The sequence below is a fragment of the Aspergillus caelatus genome, assembly GCF_009193585.1.
Source record: "Aspergillus caelatus strain CBS 763.97 unplaced genomic scaffold BDV27scaffold_48, whole genome shotgun sequence".
NCBI classification, from domain to species: Eukaryota; Fungi; Ascomycota; class Eurotiomycetes; order Eurotiales; family Aspergillaceae; genus Aspergillus; species Aspergillus caelatus.
This window is the reverse complement of record NW_022475311.1, coordinates 48,953-69,764: the sequence shown is the minus strand read 5'-3', so window position 1 is coordinate 69,764 and position 20,812 is coordinate 48,953. Positions and strand designations below refer to the sequence as shown.

General features: G+C 48.0%; 7 protein-coding genes across 7 annotated transcripts; 6 read left to right on the top strand and 1 right to left on the bottom strand.

Moving 5' to 3' along the window:
* Positions 1 to 87: 87 nt before the first annotated feature.
* Positions 88 to 1,537, bottom strand: BDV27DRAFT_170632 (uncharacterized protein; the record flags this gene model as incomplete). The annotated part of the gene is made up of 5 exons (XM_032075360.1): positions 1,370 to 1,537; positions 1,186 to 1,290; positions 724 to 1,121; positions 598 to 662; positions 88 to 509 (listed from the first exon to the last, which is right to left on the bottom strand). Exons 1-5 carry the CDS (start codon positions 1,514 to 1,516, stop codon positions 88 to 90), a joined length of 1,137 nt encoding a protein of 378 aa, XP_031929692.1. The 5' UTR covers positions 1,517 to 1,537.
* Positions 1,538 to 4,093: 2,556 nt separating this feature from the next.
* BDV27DRAFT_88583 (cytochrome P450) lies at positions 4,094 to 5,907 on the top strand. Its single transcript, XM_032077870.1, has 3 exons — positions 4,094 to 4,358; positions 4,415 to 4,858; positions 4,909 to 5,907. Exons 1-3 carry the CDS (start codon positions 4,174 to 4,176, stop codon positions 5,822 to 5,824), a joined length of 1,545 nt encoding a protein of 514 aa, XP_031929691.1. The 5' UTR covers positions 4,094 to 4,173; the 3' UTR covers positions 5,825 to 5,907.
* Positions 5,908 to 5,986: 79 nt separating this feature from the next.
* On the top strand, positions 5,987 to 7,800 carry BDV27DRAFT_88576 (uncharacterized protein). The gene is made up of 2 exons (XM_032077869.1): positions 5,987 to 6,006; positions 6,062 to 7,800. Exon 2 carries the CDS (start codon positions 6,275 to 6,277, stop codon positions 7,712 to 7,714), a length of 1,440 nt encoding a protein of 479 aa, XP_031929690.1. The 5' UTR covers positions 5,987 to 6,006; positions 6,062 to 6,274; the 3' UTR covers positions 7,715 to 7,800.
* Positions 7,801 to 9,599: 1,799 nt separating this feature from the next.
* BDV27DRAFT_170630 (NPP1 family protein) lies at positions 9,600 to 10,655 on the top strand (the record flags this gene model as incomplete). Its single annotated transcript, XM_032075359.1, has 2 exons — positions 9,600 to 10,062; positions 10,157 to 10,655. Exons 1-2 carry the CDS (start codon positions 9,842 to 9,844, stop codon positions 10,653 to 10,655), a joined length of 720 nt encoding a protein of 239 aa, XP_031929689.1. The 5' UTR covers positions 9,600 to 9,841.
* A 1,611-nt stretch (positions 10,656 to 12,266) lies between these two features.
* BDV27DRAFT_155747 (uncharacterized protein) lies at positions 12,267 to 13,364 on the top strand (the record flags this gene model as incomplete). Its single annotated transcript, XM_032072200.1, has 2 exons — positions 12,267 to 12,528; positions 13,204 to 13,364. The coding sequence occupies 2 exons, from the start codon at positions 12,267 to 12,269 to the stop codon at positions 13,362 to 13,364; spliced, it is 423 nt and encodes a 140-aa protein (XP_031929688.1).
* A 2,477-nt stretch (positions 13,365 to 15,841) lies between these two features.
* BDV27DRAFT_155746 (uncharacterized protein) lies at positions 15,842 to 16,766 on the top strand (the record flags this gene model as incomplete). The annotated part of the gene is made up of 3 exons (XM_032072199.1): positions 15,842 to 16,513; positions 16,571 to 16,651; positions 16,704 to 16,766. 3 exons carry the CDS (start codon positions 15,842 to 15,844, stop codon positions 16,764 to 16,766), a joined length of 816 nt encoding a protein of 271 aa, XP_031929687.1.
* A 2,137-nt stretch (positions 16,767 to 18,903) lies between these two features.
* BDV27DRAFT_155745 (uncharacterized protein) lies at positions 18,904 to 19,734 on the top strand (the record flags this gene model as incomplete). Its single annotated transcript, XM_032072198.1, has 3 exons — positions 18,904 to 19,079; positions 19,144 to 19,436; positions 19,508 to 19,734. The coding sequence occupies 3 exons, from the start codon at positions 18,904 to 18,906 to the stop codon at positions 19,732 to 19,734; spliced, it is 696 nt and encodes a 231-aa protein (XP_031929686.1).
* Between the last annotated feature and the right edge of the window lie 1,078 nt (positions 19,735 to 20,812).

The window sequence follows — 20,812 nt, the reverse complement described above, 5'->3', positions numbered from 1 at the left end:
GAGCGCATACGCGTCAGCATGGTTTACTTTTTATGAAATTCATGATCATTCGTATCTGATGGTTTCATAGTATTTCACTTGCCCATCTCAAACCGGGCTTTCACTGCTCGTAATGTGAAAATCACGCCGCACATTAATCTGATACTGGTATTCTGAATCCTTTGGTAGGATCAACTCGTGATCTGATAGTTCATCTTCAGTTCCAACACTCGACGACGTCATCCCCGGTCCAGTCTCGATGGGTGTACTCGCACGCACATTTCCTTTTAGTCTATACTGTCGCTCTTCTTCCGTGGTCATGAGAGAAGAGAGCGGCAGGGCGTTGCTCCGCTGGAACGACGAGTTGGGCCACGTACGCGATCCTGGAGCCGAGGGAGTAGGTTTGTTATATGATCGACCGGTTCCCGGACGGATCATTCGTAGCAGGGGACGGAGGGTCGCCAGACTACCGGCAAAGATTCCCAGCCCGGTTTCAATGTTGGACCACACTGCGATACCAACGGTAGCGTCTAGAGAATAGTCGTCAGTAGGTGTTCGTATCAAAGTGCTCCAACCATGCGACAAGACACGGTATGAGGAGATTGCAGGAAGTCTTACATAGGAAGTCTGGGTTTCGAAGTGTCTCGACGTATGCCATCCGGACAAGAACTGCGACGGAAGCACTAAAACATGCGTGTTAGAAGACTATGCTCGTGGGCTGTCGAGGAAGTTGTGGTGACATACATGCAGGCCATGCCTAGAAGACCGGCGACGGCAAACTTCAGATCACGACGCATCTGCAGATTGCGAACGACGAACACGGGCAGAACCCCGACGGTTAGGTCAAAGATAAAGGACACCGCGCTGAAGATATACAAAGCCACGATGACCACGGTCATGTTGATACACGACCCGGAAACTGGGTTTTCCGTAGATAATCGCATCCAGAAAAACTCCACTGGTTTACACTGGGCGAGAAGGAGGATCCAAAACATCAATCCAAATATCACCGCCAAAGTGGTAACCACATATATCACGGTCCGTTGAATTTTGTCCACGGTGACACGCAGGAGGAATATGCCGACGGAGATCTTGCACAGTATGGACGAGAGGCAGTAGGCAACATCACATAAGAACCAGTACTACGTATAGTGTTAGCACCATAGGATACCTCTCAGTCTAGGAAGCCCGGCAGAAGAAGCTTACTTCCATGGCGGTTGTTCTCTGATGATCTGTTAGTTCAGTAAGGTGCTTTCCGGTCCCGTATAGGCTTCCACCGATCATGCACCCGGAAAACATGCCAAAGAATCCCTGTTCCAGCAAAAGAAAAAAAAAAAAAGTCAGAAATTCGTTATGAAACTCCTGTTCAACTATGGCAACAAAGACGTACCAACGCCAATAACATGATGACATCATCCCAGCCGAATGCCTTCACAATCACCAGGCGTACATAGCATCGGAGAGCCGTAGCCACTGTAGCTAATGCAAGAAAGACCGCCGCAACTGCTCGGACCTCTAGGCTTCGATCTTCGGCCATCGTGAGTCCCACTGACTGACGGTTGCTACGCACAGTTGATTCAATATCCGGAGGCGCCACACAGGTAAACAACTGCCGAAGATTTAGGACTTCATGAAGTCATCATCCCTGCTGGTTTTATCTGCACAGGTGGTGCCTGAGAAGAGAATGGGAAGAGGAGTTTGAGTTGTCTTAAAATCAGACTGGGTTGCTACTGCGTAAAAAAGATTCTTTTCCAACGTCTACGTCTTTCGGGGCGAGACCCACGATCGGAAGGTCTCGCGTGGTTCGATCCACCTTATCAGCTTCGAGACCATGTGGTAAGTGGAGTCCGTGGCTCAAAGATGGGAAGCTGATTGAGTCAATCGGGGAACCTGGCTGCTCGCTACCGTTGACCGTTTGAATCAATCCTGCTTTCTCGAACCTTGGGTCCAGGCTTTTGGGAGGCATTCACGGCAATGCCGAAGCATACTCCTCCGTAATACCGACATCCCTTTGTCCCTCACTGCGTTTCTTCTTCATCCTTGCACTGTTAAAGTTCTTGCCGAGTTGCCAGCAATTGCCCTCTCTTATCCCGACTCAGGGACCCCATACTCTTATACTCTTTATCTGCAAGGGCAGGGCGAGTGAACCAATTGGTTTCTTGTGTGTCCCTCTCGCAAGCGGCGAGCTCGGACGCCTCCCGATGCATTCCAGAGCTGAACCATGATTCATGTTTTAATCTTATTCGCCTGGTGCAAAGTCTTCCATGTGGGGCCGGAAATTACTTGCCTCGGATGTTCCAAGAGATCTGAGATCGTGGGGCGCTTTGGCCTCCAATCCTAGTGCTTAATATCTACTTTTGTCGTTGAACCTGAGACAAGCCTTCCAGAACAGTGGTATACCAAAGATTTAACTATGTCAGGGAGTTCCCTGTATATACCCATGTGGTGACAGGATATAGCAGAATATACGATTTCTGTTTAATATCACCACCTTTTCTGGGGCAATTTTATTGCAGTCAGGTTCCGGCGAATGTACCCCGTATTCTAGATCTCGTATATTGCAAATTTAATCTCCAATTAATGGTACGTCCCAGAATAAAAGCGAAGGCACGAAATAAATTGAGGCAATATGAATGTTTAATATCCGAAGAAAATTCAAATTGATTAAGTTCTGTGACCAATTCTACCCACGTGCTCCATCCTACCCTAGTTTCGTTCCCCCCCTGATTTTTGGCCACGCGTTCGAATCCAGGATGAATCTCGCTTTTTACTCACGTCCTCCAGCAAGTTTTATACCGTCAGGTTGCATAATGCATTTATGGGTCTATTTCAAAGCGTTGTCTATGTAAAGATTACTGGGCCTTTAGTACTAGCGGCTGAAAACATACCTGTTTGTCCATCTTATTCTTGTTATTCACATTTCCGCGGCATCCATCAATATCTGCCACAAGGCTTGCGTTGATCCTCAACCAAGTTTTAGACGTAAATCCAAGTATATTTAATTGATACCACATGGCAAACGGCTATAGAATGTCAAGGTGCAAGCCGGTGCTGTTTTTATTTATGATAAGGAAATAGTAAGGGTAAGTCTGATTGCTCTATGAAGCAACAACGGATTATATATATAGCGATACTCAAGCGACGATTTGACAATAATCCGCATACCTGAGGCATGAAACACCTATACCTTCGCCATTGATCGTTTTCCAGCAACTAATACTCCATCCTGAACTCCCACTTATCCCCAGGGACGCTTTCCTGTGTACTGTTCGACGACAGGATGGGAACCATTCTTCGTGGTGACCCGCGCAGATCACACGCACGGACTGTGTATAGAGACCCACTGGATCAGCATCCGTTGTGGATATAGATCATACAGCACAAGAAAACGGCCAGTGGGGCATAAAAAGACTCTTGATACGTTGGATGTTTCCGGACAGTCTGTCCTCTGTAGAGTATTTAAGGAACTTGACGAAATCTGAATGGATTATTTGGACTGAAGCAAATCCATCATATTCCGTAGTGGGACTTAGATGATAGGACCGTCTCTCGACCGAGGCATATACCGCAAGGAGACGAGATAGGGAATGCAAACTAAGCTTTGCCAGCACTGACGGCTGTAGGTTAAGCGTTCGGCGATACAGCAGACGTACATATGCACATGGGATGCTATGAACTCAGGTACTGACTAGACTTGATCTGGGCGCGCGTTGCACGTGTAGCACTAACTAATAGGAGAACAGTGCTTAGATTAGGTAATCTCATAGTTAATTAGTTAGTTATCCCGTGACCTCCTTAATGGATATGATAACGTAGTTTCTTGGTCAAAGGTCTCGCAAACCATCACATATATACTAAAAAAATTCTAAAAACCTTAGAATATTAATAATATAATAACTACTTGAAAAGTACATAGAAAATACTGAAGATATACAGTAGTGGATAATAATACAAAGAAATAGTATTCCAATGAACTTACCTAAGTTCAATATAGAATTAACTAACGAACTAACTTAAACTAGTTAGTCAACTAAGGTCTTGTTCTGCTTATTAGTAATTCCTGGTCAGTGTTTTGGTGGTTAATGCCATGTCGCGTCATGGGTCGGCTTGGCTTTGAAGACACAACAACCAAACTTCCCTCAAATAAATAAATATCCCATGAACAATTACCAATAATCAATATTCTACCGAAGGATGTCGGACATCCCCTCCGTCATCGGGTTCACCCTCCTGGTGGCACTTCTGGCATCCATCTTCGTCTTCGTCCAGCGAAGGAAATTGGATCCCCGGGAACCACCTGCGGTCTCCAGCGCAATTCCGCTCGTCGGCCATCTGGTGTCATTCCTGTACTATGGCCTCGAGTACTTTGCGATTATGAGGTGCGTTGCGCGCATCATTTCGTCATTGGACAGAGCAAACGCACTGACTACGAAAGCCGCAAAAACCGCCTTCCTGCCTTTACGATGGACATGCTCTATACGAAGGTCTGCATCATTGCATCGCCAGAGCTGGTCTCTGCCGTGCGACGGAGCCGCAACGCAATGTCACTTGGTCCGCTGTTCGCAAATGTCGCCGAGAATGGGGCAGGTGTTAACGGTCGCGGGATGCAGCTTCTCCGGGACAAAGAGTCTGGAGGTCAGGGCCTGGGCCAGCAAACCGCAGACTCCATGCACCCGCCTCTCTTGGGTAGCGGACTGGATCAAATGAATGGGAAGATGATCGCTGTCCTCAATACAGTTATTGATGAGTTGGCATCGCAACCAGACGATGTAGTGGACCTCTATGAGTGGTGCTCGTACGCCGTTACGGTCGCCAGTACAGATGCCGTGTATGGTTCATTGAATCCTTACCGGTCAGAGAGCAACCGACGCGCTTTCTGGTGAGTACTTGTCTTCTCCACGATATAGTTTAGAATTAAACAGTATATAGGGCTATGGAATCGAATTTTAGTCTGCTGATGATGAATACCCTTCCCTGGATCACCGCACGTAAACCGTGGAAAGGCAGAGAGCAACTAACCCAAGCCTTCATCGAATACTATCAAGCGGATGGACATCTGGATTCCTCGCAGTTGGCGTACAGTCGATGGAAGGTTCAGCACGAGGGGGGCGCGACTATCGAGGACATTGCGCGTTTGGAGGTGGCGACGGGTCTGGCCATTGTCTCCAACACCGTTCCAACCTCCTTCTATTGCCTGTTTGACATCTTCTCTCGTTCTGATCTTCTTCACAAAATCCGAGATGAGATCCTGGCAGGTGCCTTGTCGGTGGATTCGGCGGGCGTTCACACCTTGGACCTGGCGGATATCCGTGAGAAGTGTCCGATCCTCGTCTCCACGTTCCAAGAGACTCTTCGTACGCGGTCAAATTCCGGGCAGCTGCGTGTTGTTCACAAAGATACGTTACTCGATGGTCGCGTGCTCGTAAAGGCCGGGTCCATTCTTCTGATGCCCGCAGCAATTATTAACAAGCACCATTCCGTCTGGGGCTCGGACGCCGATACATATGAACCAGACCGGTTTAGCAAGGTCGACCCGGTCGAAAGGCGATCAAAGGCGACTGGATTCATGTCATTTGGTTCATCCCCACATATCTGCCCAGGACGCCATTTCGCATCAGGAGAAATCTTGGCACTGGTGGCAATGATCCTGGTGCGATTTGACGTTCGTCCCGTTCGGGGCACATGGATCGAACCCAAAGTCAACACAAGGGCAGTCACCGCATCGATGCCTCAGGTGGCGGAGAAGGTCGAAGTGAAACTTTCGGAGACGTCCAAGTTCGCAGGCGTGAAATGGACATATCGCCTCACGCCGGGGAAGGGAACTTTTGGTTTGATCACTGGATAAGTGACTGGTTGGGACGTCTGTGGCGGTTGCGTCGACTGAATGCTGAGCGCAGAACATATGATGGAGCTTCGAAACTAAATCGCCATCTATATTCGTCGTTGGTATCTTGGTGTTTCACCAACTCTGTATCTAGTGGAAAACCCTGTCCGTGTATAAATGTGGAGCCATGTCCCGAATGTTGAGTCTGGGAGCTCCTTCTAATCACGTTCGTTCTGATCAGACTAATCAGTGTGACAGTAATTCGGTCGCAGAAACCAACAGAGGGACACCGATTATCTGGATGCTATTGGGTATCGTCCTCGCATATATGAAACGTGCCGAGGCGCAGCAGCATGAGAGCCCCGCATCATTTAAGGCCGGCTATAACTACAAGCCCTGGTCAGGCACACCCTGTTTGTCTCTGGTATACAACGATCCTTCTTTCGAAGCCATAGTTTTGTGTCTCACAAAATGGTCTATCAGGAAGTCTACCACTTGCACCCAAACGGCTGGGAATCCAGCCCCCAAGAGGAGCGGTACAAAATCTCGACGCTTGACTACCTGACCGGCCTGTGCTACACCCACTTCGCGATCTACTTTCGCTTGAATGATGGAAGTAAGCCCAAGGCTGCTGCAGTGCTGAAGGAGGGTCTCGAGCGGGCCCTCGGCCAAGTTGGCCATCTTTGCAGCACCATCGAAAAAGACTCTGGAGGGGGTCATTCCTTTGTTAAGAGGAAGGAGAGCACGGTGCAGTTTGTTATACAGTGGCTGGACGCTGCGAGCGATGCGGATCGATTCCCCTCGTTGGACGACATGGAAAGTTCGAGCTTTGCTGGGATTACGCTGGGTGATTTCAAATATTGGAGCATCGAGCCTATGACATACGGTGAGAAGCCCGAGGCGCACCCGGATAGTTCACCAGTCACCTCAGCCTTCTTACTAAACTTTGTTCGCGGGGGACTTGTCCTGATCTCCCACATGCACCATTATGCTAACGATGTCATGGGCTGGAGGGGATTTGTGCAGCAGCTTGCGGACAACTGCTACGCTGTGGAGAAGCAGACACCGTTCCCGATGTGGGACCCAGCCTGCAATGATGTCTCCATCGTCTCCAAGCCGGATCCGCCCATGGAGCAGCTTGTTGACGGACCCCCTGCGCCGCAGCAGCACCCAGATCAGAGGCCTGGACAGTGCCTCCTCTTTCACCTCCCCAAGAGCAAGGCTACTGAGCTAAAGAGACTCGCGACACCCCAGGATGGAACGTGGATCTCAACGTACGACGCTTTTGCCGCCTTCATATGGCGTACCACCACACGCCTACGTCAACCTGTCTTTGGGATAGCACTCAGCACCCCAGTATTCTGGTGTGAGGCCGTGGATATGCGCCGCCGGATAAAGAACCCCCCTGTGCATCCGCAAGTCCAGCACAATGTTCTTTGGGCGGCACTATCGGACCAGGCACCTTTCCCGCCGCTCACTCACGGCGATGTCATCTCAGACAAGCCGCTCTGGGAATTGGCGGCCTACATTCGCAAAATTACCAATACTCAAACACAGGAGAACCTGGATACTGCACTGACCGCTATCTCGCATATTAAGGACAAGACGAATCTCAACATCCGTATTAACTCCAAGCCACCTATGTCCATCATTACAACGGACCACCGTGATGCTCGAGTCACCAATGCGGACTTTGGGTTCGCCCGCCCGCTGTGCCATCGTCACTTGCAGCAGGGGGCAGGTGTCACCGTTGGTGTGCACGTCGTGTACCCTCCCCAACTCGATGACAACCCGGACTCAGATGAAGGTAATATGTTTGCTCTCATGTATGAGAAGGAGCTGGCTCAGGACCTGATCAACGATGAGGAGTTTGCCAGATTCTTCGAGTATAAGGGTGTTGATAGTGAATAAGGGTCATTCTGGCTCTCTATTAGTGACGACTGGGATGTATTGCTAAATGATATGGCCATGGCCGTTTCCGCAGCATTTCCTTTAGCAGTGGGTAAATCAGATGTGGCGCCGATAATCTTATACCATAATGATATAAAGAGAGTGTGGACCTGAACCTCCTGTGAGGGAAAGGCTATCGCTGTATTATGCCATACACTAGTACTGTGAAACTTGTATGAGATGGACGAAAGCTAGGAGGATGTTTATAGCGAGTAAGAACCATATTACCAAACAATATTGGATGGGTAACATTCAATATACAGACAATCTTATAGAGCTCATGGTAGTTATTATCGCCCACTGAAGCAAGTTCACATTATTATCTGTCTCACGGTAAAACGCGATGTGACGAAGAATCAAATCATTCTCTAGTAAGCGAAGAACCGGTTAGTGAATTAAATGGCTCGATTAAGAACATGAGGAAGGCATTAAGCGGCAATCCCGGCCCATTCGATCATAACCACCTCGCCTTCATCTCTGATCTTCCCTCCGACCAAGGACGACCTTGACTGATGCTGTTGGCGATCGACTTCGCGACGCTTGAGCTGTGGTGCAATGCTATCGTCTCACACTGAGCATAAATGAACATAAAAGGCATAAACCGAGTCTGGCAACAGCTTGATCCGAGCAGATACATGCATCGCATCGTTACAGTGAAACAGAAAGCTCACGTATAGTGGCTGGAGACCATTTTACACGTATGATCATAGGGCTTCGGCATAGAACGCTGCGAGATGTGCGATACAGCTCCCTGCGCATAAACCCTACGGGGCTTGAAGACAAGAAAAGTACGGGCTCGGAAGTTAAGGAACATCCTCGATGGCTGATCGTCTCCGAAACCAAGTCCCGGTTGCTGCCGGATATCCTTCTGCACATCCGGTGGGTATGGCTGTTATGGTAAGGTTGAAGATTATTCTCAAACAGCACGACATCCTTCAGGATACAAGCTCCAATCACAGTAGGCCCACTCAGACATTGTACATATAGATTGAACCAGTTTCCCACACACGAAGGATCGACGAGTGGATCTGAACAGTCCCCGCCATGGCAATCAGATTATACCTTCTTCCGATGTTTCGCCGAGGATAAGCCCTGAAGAGTCAGGCCTTGAATTGAGGTTGCTATTCTCATCGTTAATGAGACCTCAGAGACAGTATTGCTGACTTTGCAAGATTTCCCGGCATTGTATTTGACCCATGCACAAACCTTGAAGGCGGAAATTGCTTGCTACATCCCAGCAAAAATATCTGGAGCTTGATACATACATCCGACATACATGTTCCCGCGTCCATAGAAGGTAAATGATGGACTCAGTGCGCCTAGACTTGAATGATTACTAATCATTCTGCAGACAGGGCCCTGACCAATTCAAGAAACTTGATCACCACAGGCAGTGGCGCAGCAATGCACGATTGGATATGTTCAGCGTTTGAAATCAATTGCAGTCCCCACGTGTCATAGGGTATAGTCTCTCAATCTAAGCCCCTCAAATCAAGTGGAGCCAACGATTGATACGGATGAACCGGCTTTGGCTACTTCCGGTTCCGACATTGATTGGCGGTACCTGCATATGCTCATGCTGTTGCCTGGTTTCAAATCAATATCGATATGTTCCATGTGGTGAGGTGCATTGCATTCGATTGGAAGATTCTTAAATCTGGACTCCAGTACATTAGGCCGAGTAGAACCCTTGGTTGGAAGGGTCTCGGGGTTTAATCTATTCGTCCTGCCGAAAGTTTGTTAGCCGTTGCCCTAAGGCCTACATAGAGGCTGAGACTGATAGTGATTGAATATCGTCATTAGGCTAGACTGCGGGAAGGATCTGCTAGTAGGCATGAAGATGGTGGATCCTTTGCTGCAGTCGGTATTCGGAGATGCTGTCACCCGTAGCAATTTAGTAGCATCTCGGGCAAGATCCTTGCCTGTTGCGTCTTGGCGGACGTCGGTAATCAATTGCCTTCTATATAAGAAGCCAATGTCAGTAGAAAAGACATATAAGCAAGTACTCCTCCCATATTTCACTCCAGACACAGAGAATCAAACCGGTGTTTTCACGCAATCAAGAACAAATCCTCCAAAGCCATCAAGATGGTTCCTAAGAACATCCTGGCCATTCTGGCTGCTGCCATCGCAGTGCAGGGCAGCCCCATGGAAAAACGCGCAGTCGTGAATCATGACTCTATCACACCATTCCCCGAGACCGTACCCAATTCTGCCACTGGAAACGCTTATAAGAAGTTCGAGCCATATCTACACATTGCACATGGCTGTCAATCCTACCCGGCCGTTGCCGCCAACGGTGATGTGAGGTAAGTCGTCAATATTACGTCGTATAGCATAAACCCCAAGTACACTATTATAAACAAGACGAAAGATGCAGATTTACTAACGTTTGTTGTATAGTGGAGGTCTTCAAGACACCGGTAGCGCCACAGGCGGGTGCCGCGACCAAAGTAAAGGGCAGACCTACGTGCGCGGCGGCTGGCATAATGGCCGTTACGGTATCATGTATGCCTGGTATATGCCAAAGGACATGCCCAACAGTGGAGTATCAGCGGGTGCGCACCGTCATGACTGGGAGAATGTTGTTATCTGGGTAAATAACCCGACCAACGATAACCCAACCTTGTTGGGCGGTGCAGCATCTGGTCACGGCAGCTACAAGAAGACGGACAACCCCCCGCGTGAGGGCGATAGGCCTAAGGTGGAATACTTCACCAACTTCCCAACCAACCACGAGCTGCAGTTCACTAATACGCTGGGACGCGATCTACCACTCATTGCCTGGGAGTCTCTTCCCGAGGCCGCGAGACAGGGACTTGAGAGCGCCGAGTTTGGGAAGGCCACCGTTCCATTCAAGGACTCAACCTTTCAGGGAAATCTCGAGAAGGCTGCTCTTTAGGAAGCTTTAGGTATTTCTTGTTGGAGAGCCACATGACATCTATCTGAAGGAACAACGCAACTTGATTCTGGTTGTTGTTTAGCAGTAGCATGGAGTAGGGTATGTTTATGAGCTTCCTTTGTCAAGCAAACGGCCGATAGTTGAATATATCACTTGGATATGTTGCGTGTCCAAAAGGCTAGCATATGATAATGGTCACTGGTCCGTATCAGCAGAGTAATAGAAAGGGGTGGTTGATGCATAAATGTAATCTGGAATTTACCCTCTTATGAATCGCATGTGCGCGGAAAGAATAGCTTGCCCCCCTATTATGGGCAGTCGATAGCAGAATAGGACTTAGATGACCTCTATAAGAATCGTTGAGGCTGTCCACAGCTACTCATAATGGTTAATAATAGGACGAGCTTATAATAGATACACGATGGATAGCTTGCATGTGATCTTCAAGGTTCTCCTCTGATAGATTGATTCTTCAAAGCTTTCGTCAACTGCATAAGTCACGAAAGAATGTTCCAACCAACGATCCAATACCACCGGCGAAGTCGAAATTTGACATCAAATTCAGGTCTAGAAAACGTAGCGCGAGATCCTCAGATCCACAAGAAGCTTTCCGTGCCCTACCGCAGTACGGAATATCTCCCTGTATATTAACTAAGTCTTGAACGTGTTGATGATGGCCACTTAGGCAAACCCCAAGATCGATGAAAACGAAGGGGTAAATTCGATTAGTTAGTACGGAATGTGGAGTTAAAGGATTCTCTGCAAGGGGACCAGGTAATATCCCGTAGGTACGAACAAGCCGTGCTGGAATCATGATGCTCTCAGTCGAATTAAATACCCAGAAGAAAAAGAAGACCCACATGGAGAGAAACTACCTACGGTCTTGACCTTGGTTGCCCCGAGATTTCCGGGAGCCGCCTTGTTTCTACCAAACTTTGACCGATCACTGCAGAGTCTCTGTCACACGTAGCTGAAGAAAATGTATGAATTACGTACCCTTGTTCGATCTACGGAGGAGTGCACCCAAAATCCTGGCGCGCATGCTAGTAATGTTGAGTCATTGACCCCAGGCGCTGGGTCCGGCTAGTACTAGGGAGATGGGAGATGCCCCAGATTCTATATAGGAAACCATTGGAATTAAAATAACACGAATTGATTGAGTCTCTGAATACTCTACACGATTGGAATCTATAGAGGCGTTAGGCCCCCATTTGAATTTCGGGTAGAGGCAGCTTCCTGGTGTGTTGTTACTTATTAGTCGGAACGGAAAGAGCAACATTGCACGCCGGTTAGGCATGGGATACATCTGCCTTAAGATGGGTAGCGGCGAAGCCCAAGTTTGAGACTCTGGCTCTGGATCAGCATCAATGTATGTACTAGAGTAGTTAATGGCTCTGCCGGAGATCTTCCCCAAATCAATGTCATGTTATGTCTGGATAGACACAGGCTCAAGGCTGTAGCATTTGAAAACTGGTCGAAGAAGTGCTCCACTTTTAGGCCCCCACATCTGGACGAGGCTGAGATTGAAATCAATCTTTTGTACAGAGTACACGTTGCCTATTTCTGCTTGGGATATACAGCGTTACTCTTGGGAAACCGACGCAAGCGGCAATGCCACCCATCACCAAAATATGGCTCAGCACCCTGAAGACCAAAGATTCCATTGACCCGAGCGAGTTTACCGACCTGCTCTGCCACATCCTCACCCACTGCTCCTCCTACACTAACCCCGACTCCAATCCCAAATTACCGCCCATGCACGCCTTCTTTCGGAGCGTCGAAAGTCCAGACAACCTCCTAATGATAACGGGATACCCTTCGCAGGACATGAACAATGAGGCGGACCGAACTTATGCAGAAGCCTTCCTACCCCGTATGTTCTAATTCGTCCAGCATAACTGGCTAAAGCAGTTGGACTTGGATGTGTGCTCGCTGCCGTTAGGAAATGATGATTTGGTGCTCCAAATTCGCGACACTCCTGCGGGTCAGGGGATAGACCAGGTAGTTGGGGGATGGGATGTGTGGCCAGAGACGGAGCAAGGGATAAGAATGAAAGAGGCCGGTAAACTAGATGATGTGCCGAGGGCCTGGGTTGGCATCGGGAAAGATCTTGAGACAAATCTCACTCAAGCTAGAGAAACATTCCACTTTCACAAGGTTAAAGCCATATAATTGGGCCAGAGGATGGATAGATGAGTCGAAGACATGCAACTGCTGTAGCCCGCAGACCAATGCACATCGATGCTGATTGATATTGCCCTATGAGGCTAAAGGCATGTATAAAGCATAATTTGCAAAATGAACAAGTGAGAGCAATGGATCTATGAACCTATCGAGATCTAGTATATCATTGACACCAGAATGTGGTAGTATCATGAGTTTCCAAATCTGTTGCTGTCTCCGGTAGTCAACAAAAGGATAATTTGATTTCCCGCGTTACTCCTTCTAATGATTACAGGGCCTTTCAATACTTAACCAACATTCCCAGAGCGTGGCCCTACCGAGATGATTTCCAGTCGATAGCTTAGAAATCTGATCATGTCTGCAGTCGCTCCACCAGCTCCTTCAGCGCGCTTGGAACTGCGGATGCGTGAGCAACGACGCTTGCGCTTGCTTGCCAAGGATGGGGGTGAAGCAGTCTTTAACAGGAAGGTTGTAAGGGCAGTGACTGCAGAACTTTCGTTCGATTGCTACTGGGCTGAAGCGTAGCATTGGGCGTGGTTGGCCCGAACACCTACAGTCAAACCGGTCGAGGCTCGAAGTCTGATACGTAAGGCATAATATTGCCATCGCCCGAGTACAGGCCAAGATATTTGGTTCTTCGAGCAAAGGCTGGTTGAGCTTTAGCCTGTGCAGCCGATGGGATCTACAGGAGAAACATCAGCCATCGGTTGCATTATGGTATGATGAGAGTCATTGCGCACAGCGGTCCTTTTTACCAGCGCCTTGCCTGATTATGAAGTATATTCGGCCGCGTTGATAAGTCGTACGGGGCGCACTAGCGTTTCGAGCCCTAGACAAATATAACTCTGTTCTCCCCACCATGCAATACATTCAGCGCTTAGTTCAAACTCTGAAAGACCCTGCTAGTCAATGGCGTTCCATAGAACTTGGCCAGCATGCCTATCTCATGAAGGTTTTGATTTACTTTTGGTTTCGACGGCGACTCCAGCGGACTGTCGATCCATATTTAATATTAACCCACTAAGATCACGCCTGTTCCACAAGTCTTAGAATTAATGTTATGACACTTACATGCACTGTAAACGATTGCAATGTGTCGGCTGATACGGACCGTGGTTGGATACTACGGAGCAGTGGTAAAGCTCTAGGTCTGCGCCGAAAGCGTCAGCTTTCAAGAGGCCTTAACTGAGATAATGCAATCCGGCTATATAGTGTATTCTAGACATTGGCATAATGATAGCAGACACTATCATCTATATGATTGCTTTCGGACAAGCGTGGCGGGTAACGCACTTGAGTGGATATTGAATAGAGCGATCCCTGCGCCTAGACTTACTTGGCCGGCTAAGGTCTGAGCGTCAATTGGGCTTTACCGACAGGTTGGCCGTTGGTGAATCAGAATCGTCCTCGTCCATGGCGCAAGGTTGGGTGAGCATTACTCGGGAGAGCTTTCAGGAAGCAGTGATAGAGATGTGGTATTGGTTCCTCACAAATTTATTGTGTCAAAAAGATATTATGAAACGGCTAGCCCACTACCCTAACACTTCTCTGTTCGTTGTATCCAACTGAGGCCGTTATCGATTGTAAGTTGCCATCATGACTATGAGCCAGGGCCAATGGCATCTTGCACAACTATAGAGCTTCTAGATCATTTGCATGAACTACTTCAGTAGAGATTTACTCAAGCCAATTTAATACCTTGGACCCTGGCGTCGTTTCCCTATAGTGAAAGTTGAGCCCAGAGTCTCCGCCACTTGTCGTATCACCAAATTCATGCATGCTGTTCATAGGCGCGCTTACTGGCAGTAGATCATTAGGTACTCTGGATGCAAACTTCTCCTTAAACTGTGGCCAGAAGCCTATCGAATGAATAGACTGAGGCCCAACATGCCAAGAATTTATTCCTTGTACTACCAGGGTCTAACGGGAAAGGATCCAGCATTCATATGGTTGTACAGGGCACTTCAAGTCTGTGGAGACCTTTGCCCCAAAAGTGTAACATTAATTAGGCATCGTTTGAGAAAGCCTCTATCGTGACAAAGAAAGGCCGATCCGTAAACTAAGCGTGTAGTGTCTACAGAGAAAGCCGGGTTTTGTGGCGATCTCCAGAGAATCTGACCGTTTGAGAACTCAGTCCTTCTATGGCTCATCAGTAGCTACGGAAAGGCTTTCCTTTGTTCACCCAATGTCTCCCTGAAACTCGTCTTCTGTCTTCTCTACCGTTCAATCCGACAGGTATGGTCAAGCGAAACTTGATCTCAAGCCGCTTAGCCTGAGTAGTCACACGAAGATATCCGTCTTTAGCCAAATAATTATTTATCCAGCGACATCTTCTTGATTCCTTTTAGTATAACCACCCTAGGCCTACCGTTGTGAGGTGGAGGACGAGGGTAAGTTTGGGACTATCTCTGCCAGAAATAACTAAATTCAGTGGAGGAAAAAGTGCGTCCTAGGCTGGGGCTCCGTAGACTGGCGCTCATATTAATGCACATTGATAGATATCGGAGCTGAATGTACGGAGTAATATGTACTTCAAAATGAGTCTGTATTTCCTCTCACCCTCCAATCATGTCTGTCCCAATAAAGGCGTTTCCGCTTCCTGTCCGACGCAGTGTAACAAAGTCTGGTGTCTAGCCGGGCACTGGGCGACATATATGTCGATCAGTGCTCGGTGGCTTTCTGTCATAGAAGTGTCATGGCTAACAAAAGTAAAGTCTATACAAGGGTTAAAAGGGAAAGACGCAGTGGAATGCCAGTGGCTTTTATGAGACAATGTCTTGGCATGTTAGGTATATAAATGATCACGTTTTCCACCATTGATCACTCTGTTTCCCAATTCAACTCACTCATTCATTTAATCATTCAATTCTTCTAATCCAGATATCTGCGGCTGGTTCGCAATTCTGCTGTTATAAGTCATCCCAACAGTATTCATTCATTAGTCTATCGCTTTACCATTTCATTTCTGTGCTAGCCACCTCTATCTTCCCGACTATCTCAACATGAAGTTCACTGTTGTCTCCCTCGTTACGGTTGCTTTCTTGTCTGTGGGCCCTGCAATTGCGATTCCCGTCGACAGCACCCAAGACACAACCACTGCCGATGCAGCTTCTCGGACCGACGATGCCACGCTGTCAGGTCCCAGTGCAACCTTGACTTCCGACAAGTCGGACCATATCTACACTCATGCCCATGGTCAAAAGGAAGCTGAAGACACCGATCCCAACACTGACAATGCCATTTCTCAAACTGACGGTGCCATGCCAGCAGGTGCCGGTGCAACCATAGCTTCCCACAAATTGGACCATAACTGCACAGATGCCGATGCCCATAAGGAGTTCAAAGATGCTAATACAGCCACTGCCGATCCGATGTCGGGGACCGATGATGCCACGGCAGCGGGTGCAACTATTGCTCCCCACAAGGATCATAACTGCACAGATGCTCATGCGCACGAGAAGTTCGAACACGTTGGTCCAACCACTACTGCCACAGCTCCAGGCAGCGATGGGGAGATGAAGGCTTGGGTTAGGAGAGCTCCCGCCCAGCGCGGCACTCCTGACTCTATAGAAGCCCAACACGCTAGTGCAGCAGATGCTTCTTCCCCGGGCAGTCAGGGTAATTCCCGTTCGCCCCAAGCTGACAACGCCCAAGATGACAAATGGATACATGGTGTAAGCATCCAAATTACAGAATAGTAACTAGTCGTGTAACTAACCAACAAATCAAAGACCTGCAAGCGAAATAAATGCACTGTAACCATGCCAGGCGAAAACAAGGAACGTAAACCTGACTGCCATGCAGACTCCCCGGTAAGATACTAACTCCAATTTGATAGTCTGTCATGTGTGCTGATGATAGAAGTGTTTATATCTTGGTTCTTGTGTCGTTAGTGTGCGCAATCCGGACGTGGCATTTTGCAGTTAAAGAAGCCTAGGGAAAGAGGCACGACTGCGGTGACTTCCGCCCCCGTGCTTCGGGGGTAGTGATAGCTATTCTGGATGGGATAATGTATCGCACGGAGGGGACAAGTATTAAATATTGTGTTTGGGACCGGGAAATCTGTTGAAGTTACTAGTTCTTAGTTTCTTCCCTATACAGCGCGTGAATACATATATTTTCCGGAACTCTCAACAGTTTTTTTCTACAGTTGAGAACACATCACTTCTTTCTGTATAGACAAGACTCATACCAAATGGCAATGCGGTGGATCAGAGAAAGACTACCAAGCGTGATTTATGTCTCAGGCTATTCCAAAGACTGAAAGGATGCTGTTTTCCTCGTTGCTTACACACTAAGCAAACCAGAATAGGTTTCAGTCGCACTGATCCATTTTTCTAGCCCCACACAAGACCTCGACGAAGCTCTGTGAGCTGTGACTTTCCTTCATGTTCTCCTAAACTCGCTTGCTGTAGGAGTCATCGTTCGGCCTCCTTTCTACATGGTCGTCATAGCACTTGCTACAACAAACAAGTCCAGTGCTCGCTAGTGTGATCAGTCTAAGTCAATGTCAACCTGGAGTGAACAACTATGGATCAATCCTATTCTGTTCTCTCCGCGTATGGGTTGGCATTGGCCGAGGTGGTCAAGGAGTCTCAGGAGCGAGAGTTCAAAGAGTTGGTATTGTATGCTAGCGGGATAATGTGAAGCAGACGGGAAAATGTGATTTATCGTCCGGTATGCATGAACTTGAAAAATAAGGCTTAGGGGTAGAGGGGTAGTTGTAATGCCTGGCATTCAACTCATCTTTGTACCGTGGGCTAAGACAAAGCGACATAAGTTTCAGCAACAAACTTCAGCGAAGGGCCTGGACCTTCGGCCTATCAGGCTCACCAGACATTGTGTGCTCTAAATCCAGAGTAGTCAGGTCTATGGAACGGGGAGTTTCCCGGTGCATTCCGTGACGAACGTCACAGAATTGGCATGATAGGGTACGTATCGTGTGTGGGCCTCGTGGGGAATGGTTGGCACGGGCATAAGACTAACCCTAATTCAGGACAGGCTGCAGAGGTGACAAATGCCATAAGAATATTTAGTAGCCTACATATTTAACACTGGACCAGAACGGCCCTTTAATGATTGTATTTCAAAATATAAATACAAGACAGCGCAAGATGGGCAACATGGCCGAAATCCTATATCTCGAGCACAGCCATTGCGGGGTAATTCGCTCGAGGCGAGCTAAAGAAAGACAGACATTGACCAATGATCATCAACGGAGTTCGACTCCGAGCCGAGACCTGATCGTCTTTGGTGACGCCGCTGGGAAGTGGGGGTTTGACCACATTTCGCCGATACGGTGGTTAATCCCTGAGAAGAAAGAAAAAAAAAAAAATGATAGATCAGATCTTGCTGCTGCATTTTGACTATCCCAAGAAGCGGTGAGATCCTGGATAAGAACTGTCGTTTATGCCCCCTGCACAGCGCCATGAGCAGCTGTAGTACCCTGCTGTCACTTGAGTTGCTGCAGTGAGACGAACAAGGTCTCTGACTACAGCTGAGCCTGATCCCTTTACTTCTTCCACAATGGGAAAAGGCCTAGAGTAATAACAGCGAGAAACCAAGACAAGGGGCGGAAACGACGAAGGACGGAAACTGAGAACAAACAAGTAAATAGGACAAGAATATCGGAAGGATATTTTATTTATACTCGGCCGAGCAGTGTGGAAACGACAAGGGTCCTGTGACGAACGTCAGCTTACGTAGTTGACACCAATTGGGCTAGACAGAATGCGTCAAGTGTCCTATCAAGGTATCAATTCAGTGTAGATGTAACTAGTATCATGTAGAAATCGATCAACACTGAACGTCAGCTGCCAATCTCAGTATTGAGTTTGAGAGCCGGAGCCACCCGACAGGAGGAGGGGTAAATGGAAGGTGGTGAACGCTCATGGAGGATGATTTAAGGTAGTGGCGTAAGGGTGTGCACTTCCCAAGCCATAGACCATACAGAACACCACCACCTTTCTCCTGACCCCCTCCCTGATGTCCATAGGCATGTCTATATTGAGTCGGTGAGATACCTAGACCCTTCATCATGATATCTCCAATCCTTCCACTACTAATGGCGGCAGTGGGCTTCTGCGTTGGCCGGTGGTGGCCGAGCAGCCAGTCTAGCTCCCAAGACCTTCAGAGGCAGCCAAGACCAATGCCCACTCAAGCGTCGCACAAGGCCTGGAGCCACAAAGGCAGATTGTGGGTCCTAGTGTTACTAAAGTTTGCTTTGTCGCTGCTAGATATGTGGGTAAATACTGGATCCCTCTAGGATTGGGACTTCACCGGGCAAAGGCTGTTAACGCAATAGGATTTCAGGAGCTCTCACTCCAATTGTTCTTGCCTTGAAGAACTCAGATGTCAAATTCACGGTTGTTGATAAGGATGAAAGCGTAATCAACTCTTGGAACTCCAACCATCTCCCACTTTTCGAGCCTGGATTGGAGGAGATCTTTTTCGATGAACCGGAGCAAAAGGTCCATGAAGACGGCCAGCGTCCCTGGCGAAGGAGACTGCAGAATATTGCTTTTTCCATCGCCATGGACGAATATATCATGGCAGCAGACATGATTTTCATTTGCGTCAATACACCCATTCACATGAGTATATCTGATTTAACATAGCCCTAGGGTAACTTTATGCAATAAATTGACAATTCAAAAAGGATACATTAGATACGCGGAACTCTACGGCTATTAGTCTCGCTCAGGGTCTCCACCGGTTTGGTGCAAAGGTTCGCCTATACGACCCCCGTTTAAGATTCGATCAGATTGAGTGCATCTTTGGTTCTACAACGTCACAGATGGTGGTTGCTGACATTGAAGACGCCTGTCGGGGATGCCATGCTCTAGTTATCCACACTAATTGGGATGAGTTTGCTGACTGGAGCATTCCATGGTAGCATAGCAGCTCTATGATGGAGCCGAAGGTGCTTCTTGATCCGTGGGGGGCTACAAGCCGTCATGCGATGGAGCAACATGGGTTCCGCATCCTAGATGTTGGGATCATGCACGGATGGGAACAACACTGGCCACTGGTCAGATCTAATAGCATCGGTCTCGTGTCTCCGTAGGCATTATTTGCTGTTACTATATGAACAGTAGCTAGACACGGCTATCAGGATAACCATAGACCCCTTTGGCACAAGGATAGTTAGAAATCGTAGTCTCCAGTCACAATAGTAGCATCGCCCTGGCTTTGTTTAGTCTTGGAAGTCTTGTGTACAGTTCCCGATCTTCCAAAACCAGTAATCAGCAAAGTGCGCAAGCGAGGCAGTGGGCTGGGAACCTGTATGTGGTGATTCCCTAAGCTCTTCAAACAATTTAAGGTAGCACAATCCTTTGGATGTAGCGAGTATGGGTACAAGGTCACGTCATAGTAATAGAAGTGTCTTTCGCGCACCTCCTCAGATACTCAAACCTTGGCAGTGAGAAAATCAACTTATTGTGTGAGAGGTGTCGCTAACTGGAGTTGATTCTCAAGTGGCCAAATGGTTACTGTATGGTTATATCAAGTGTGCATAACCCGAATTCATAGGCCTTGGCAGCACAGTCCATGGTTTTGGCTTTGCAGGTTGGCCTCGGAAGAATGGATATCCCAGCAAATGGTGAAATTTTAAATGTGGTCTTGACGTCAGAAGGATTGGGTTGGTTCCACACAACACGAGCGATGGGAGACCCAGAATGTGGGATGAACCCTAAGTTCACAACAAAGTTGGGCAACATCGGTAGAGGTTACCCGCTCAAGCCCTCTTCCCACCCACCTTTACTAACTTAAGTATATCGAGCGATGCGGTGTGTAGGTCTAGCGTTTGGTGGGACATGGAAATATGAACGAGTAGTGCGTATGCCCCTAGATTTATAGACGTAACTCCTCGGACACCGTTCCTCAACGCCTACGATCGGTCTGTCTCCTGACATCTTCCCAACAACACTAAATCCTTCGTTTTACCTACATCTCCTGCGTCCATTAGAATGTAT

Bases quoted from the DNA above. Each gene is read 5' to 3' on its own strand.
- BDV27DRAFT_88583 (XM_032077870.1), top strand. From the start codon at position 4,174: ATGTCGGACATCCCCTCCGTCATCGGGTTCACCCTCCTGGTGGCACTT. The intron at 4,359-4,414 runs GTGCGTTGCGCG...TGACTACGAAAG, and splicing joins GAGTACTTTGCGATTATGAG to CCGCAAAAACCGCCTTCCTG. The intron at 4,859-4,908 runs GTGAGTACTTGT...AACAGTATATAG, and splicing joins AGCAACCGACGCGCTTTCTG to GGCTATGGAATCGAATTTTA.
- BDV27DRAFT_88576 (XM_032077869.1), top strand. From the start codon at position 6,275: ATGGTCTATCAGGAAGTCTACCACTTGCACCCAAACGGCTGGGAATCC.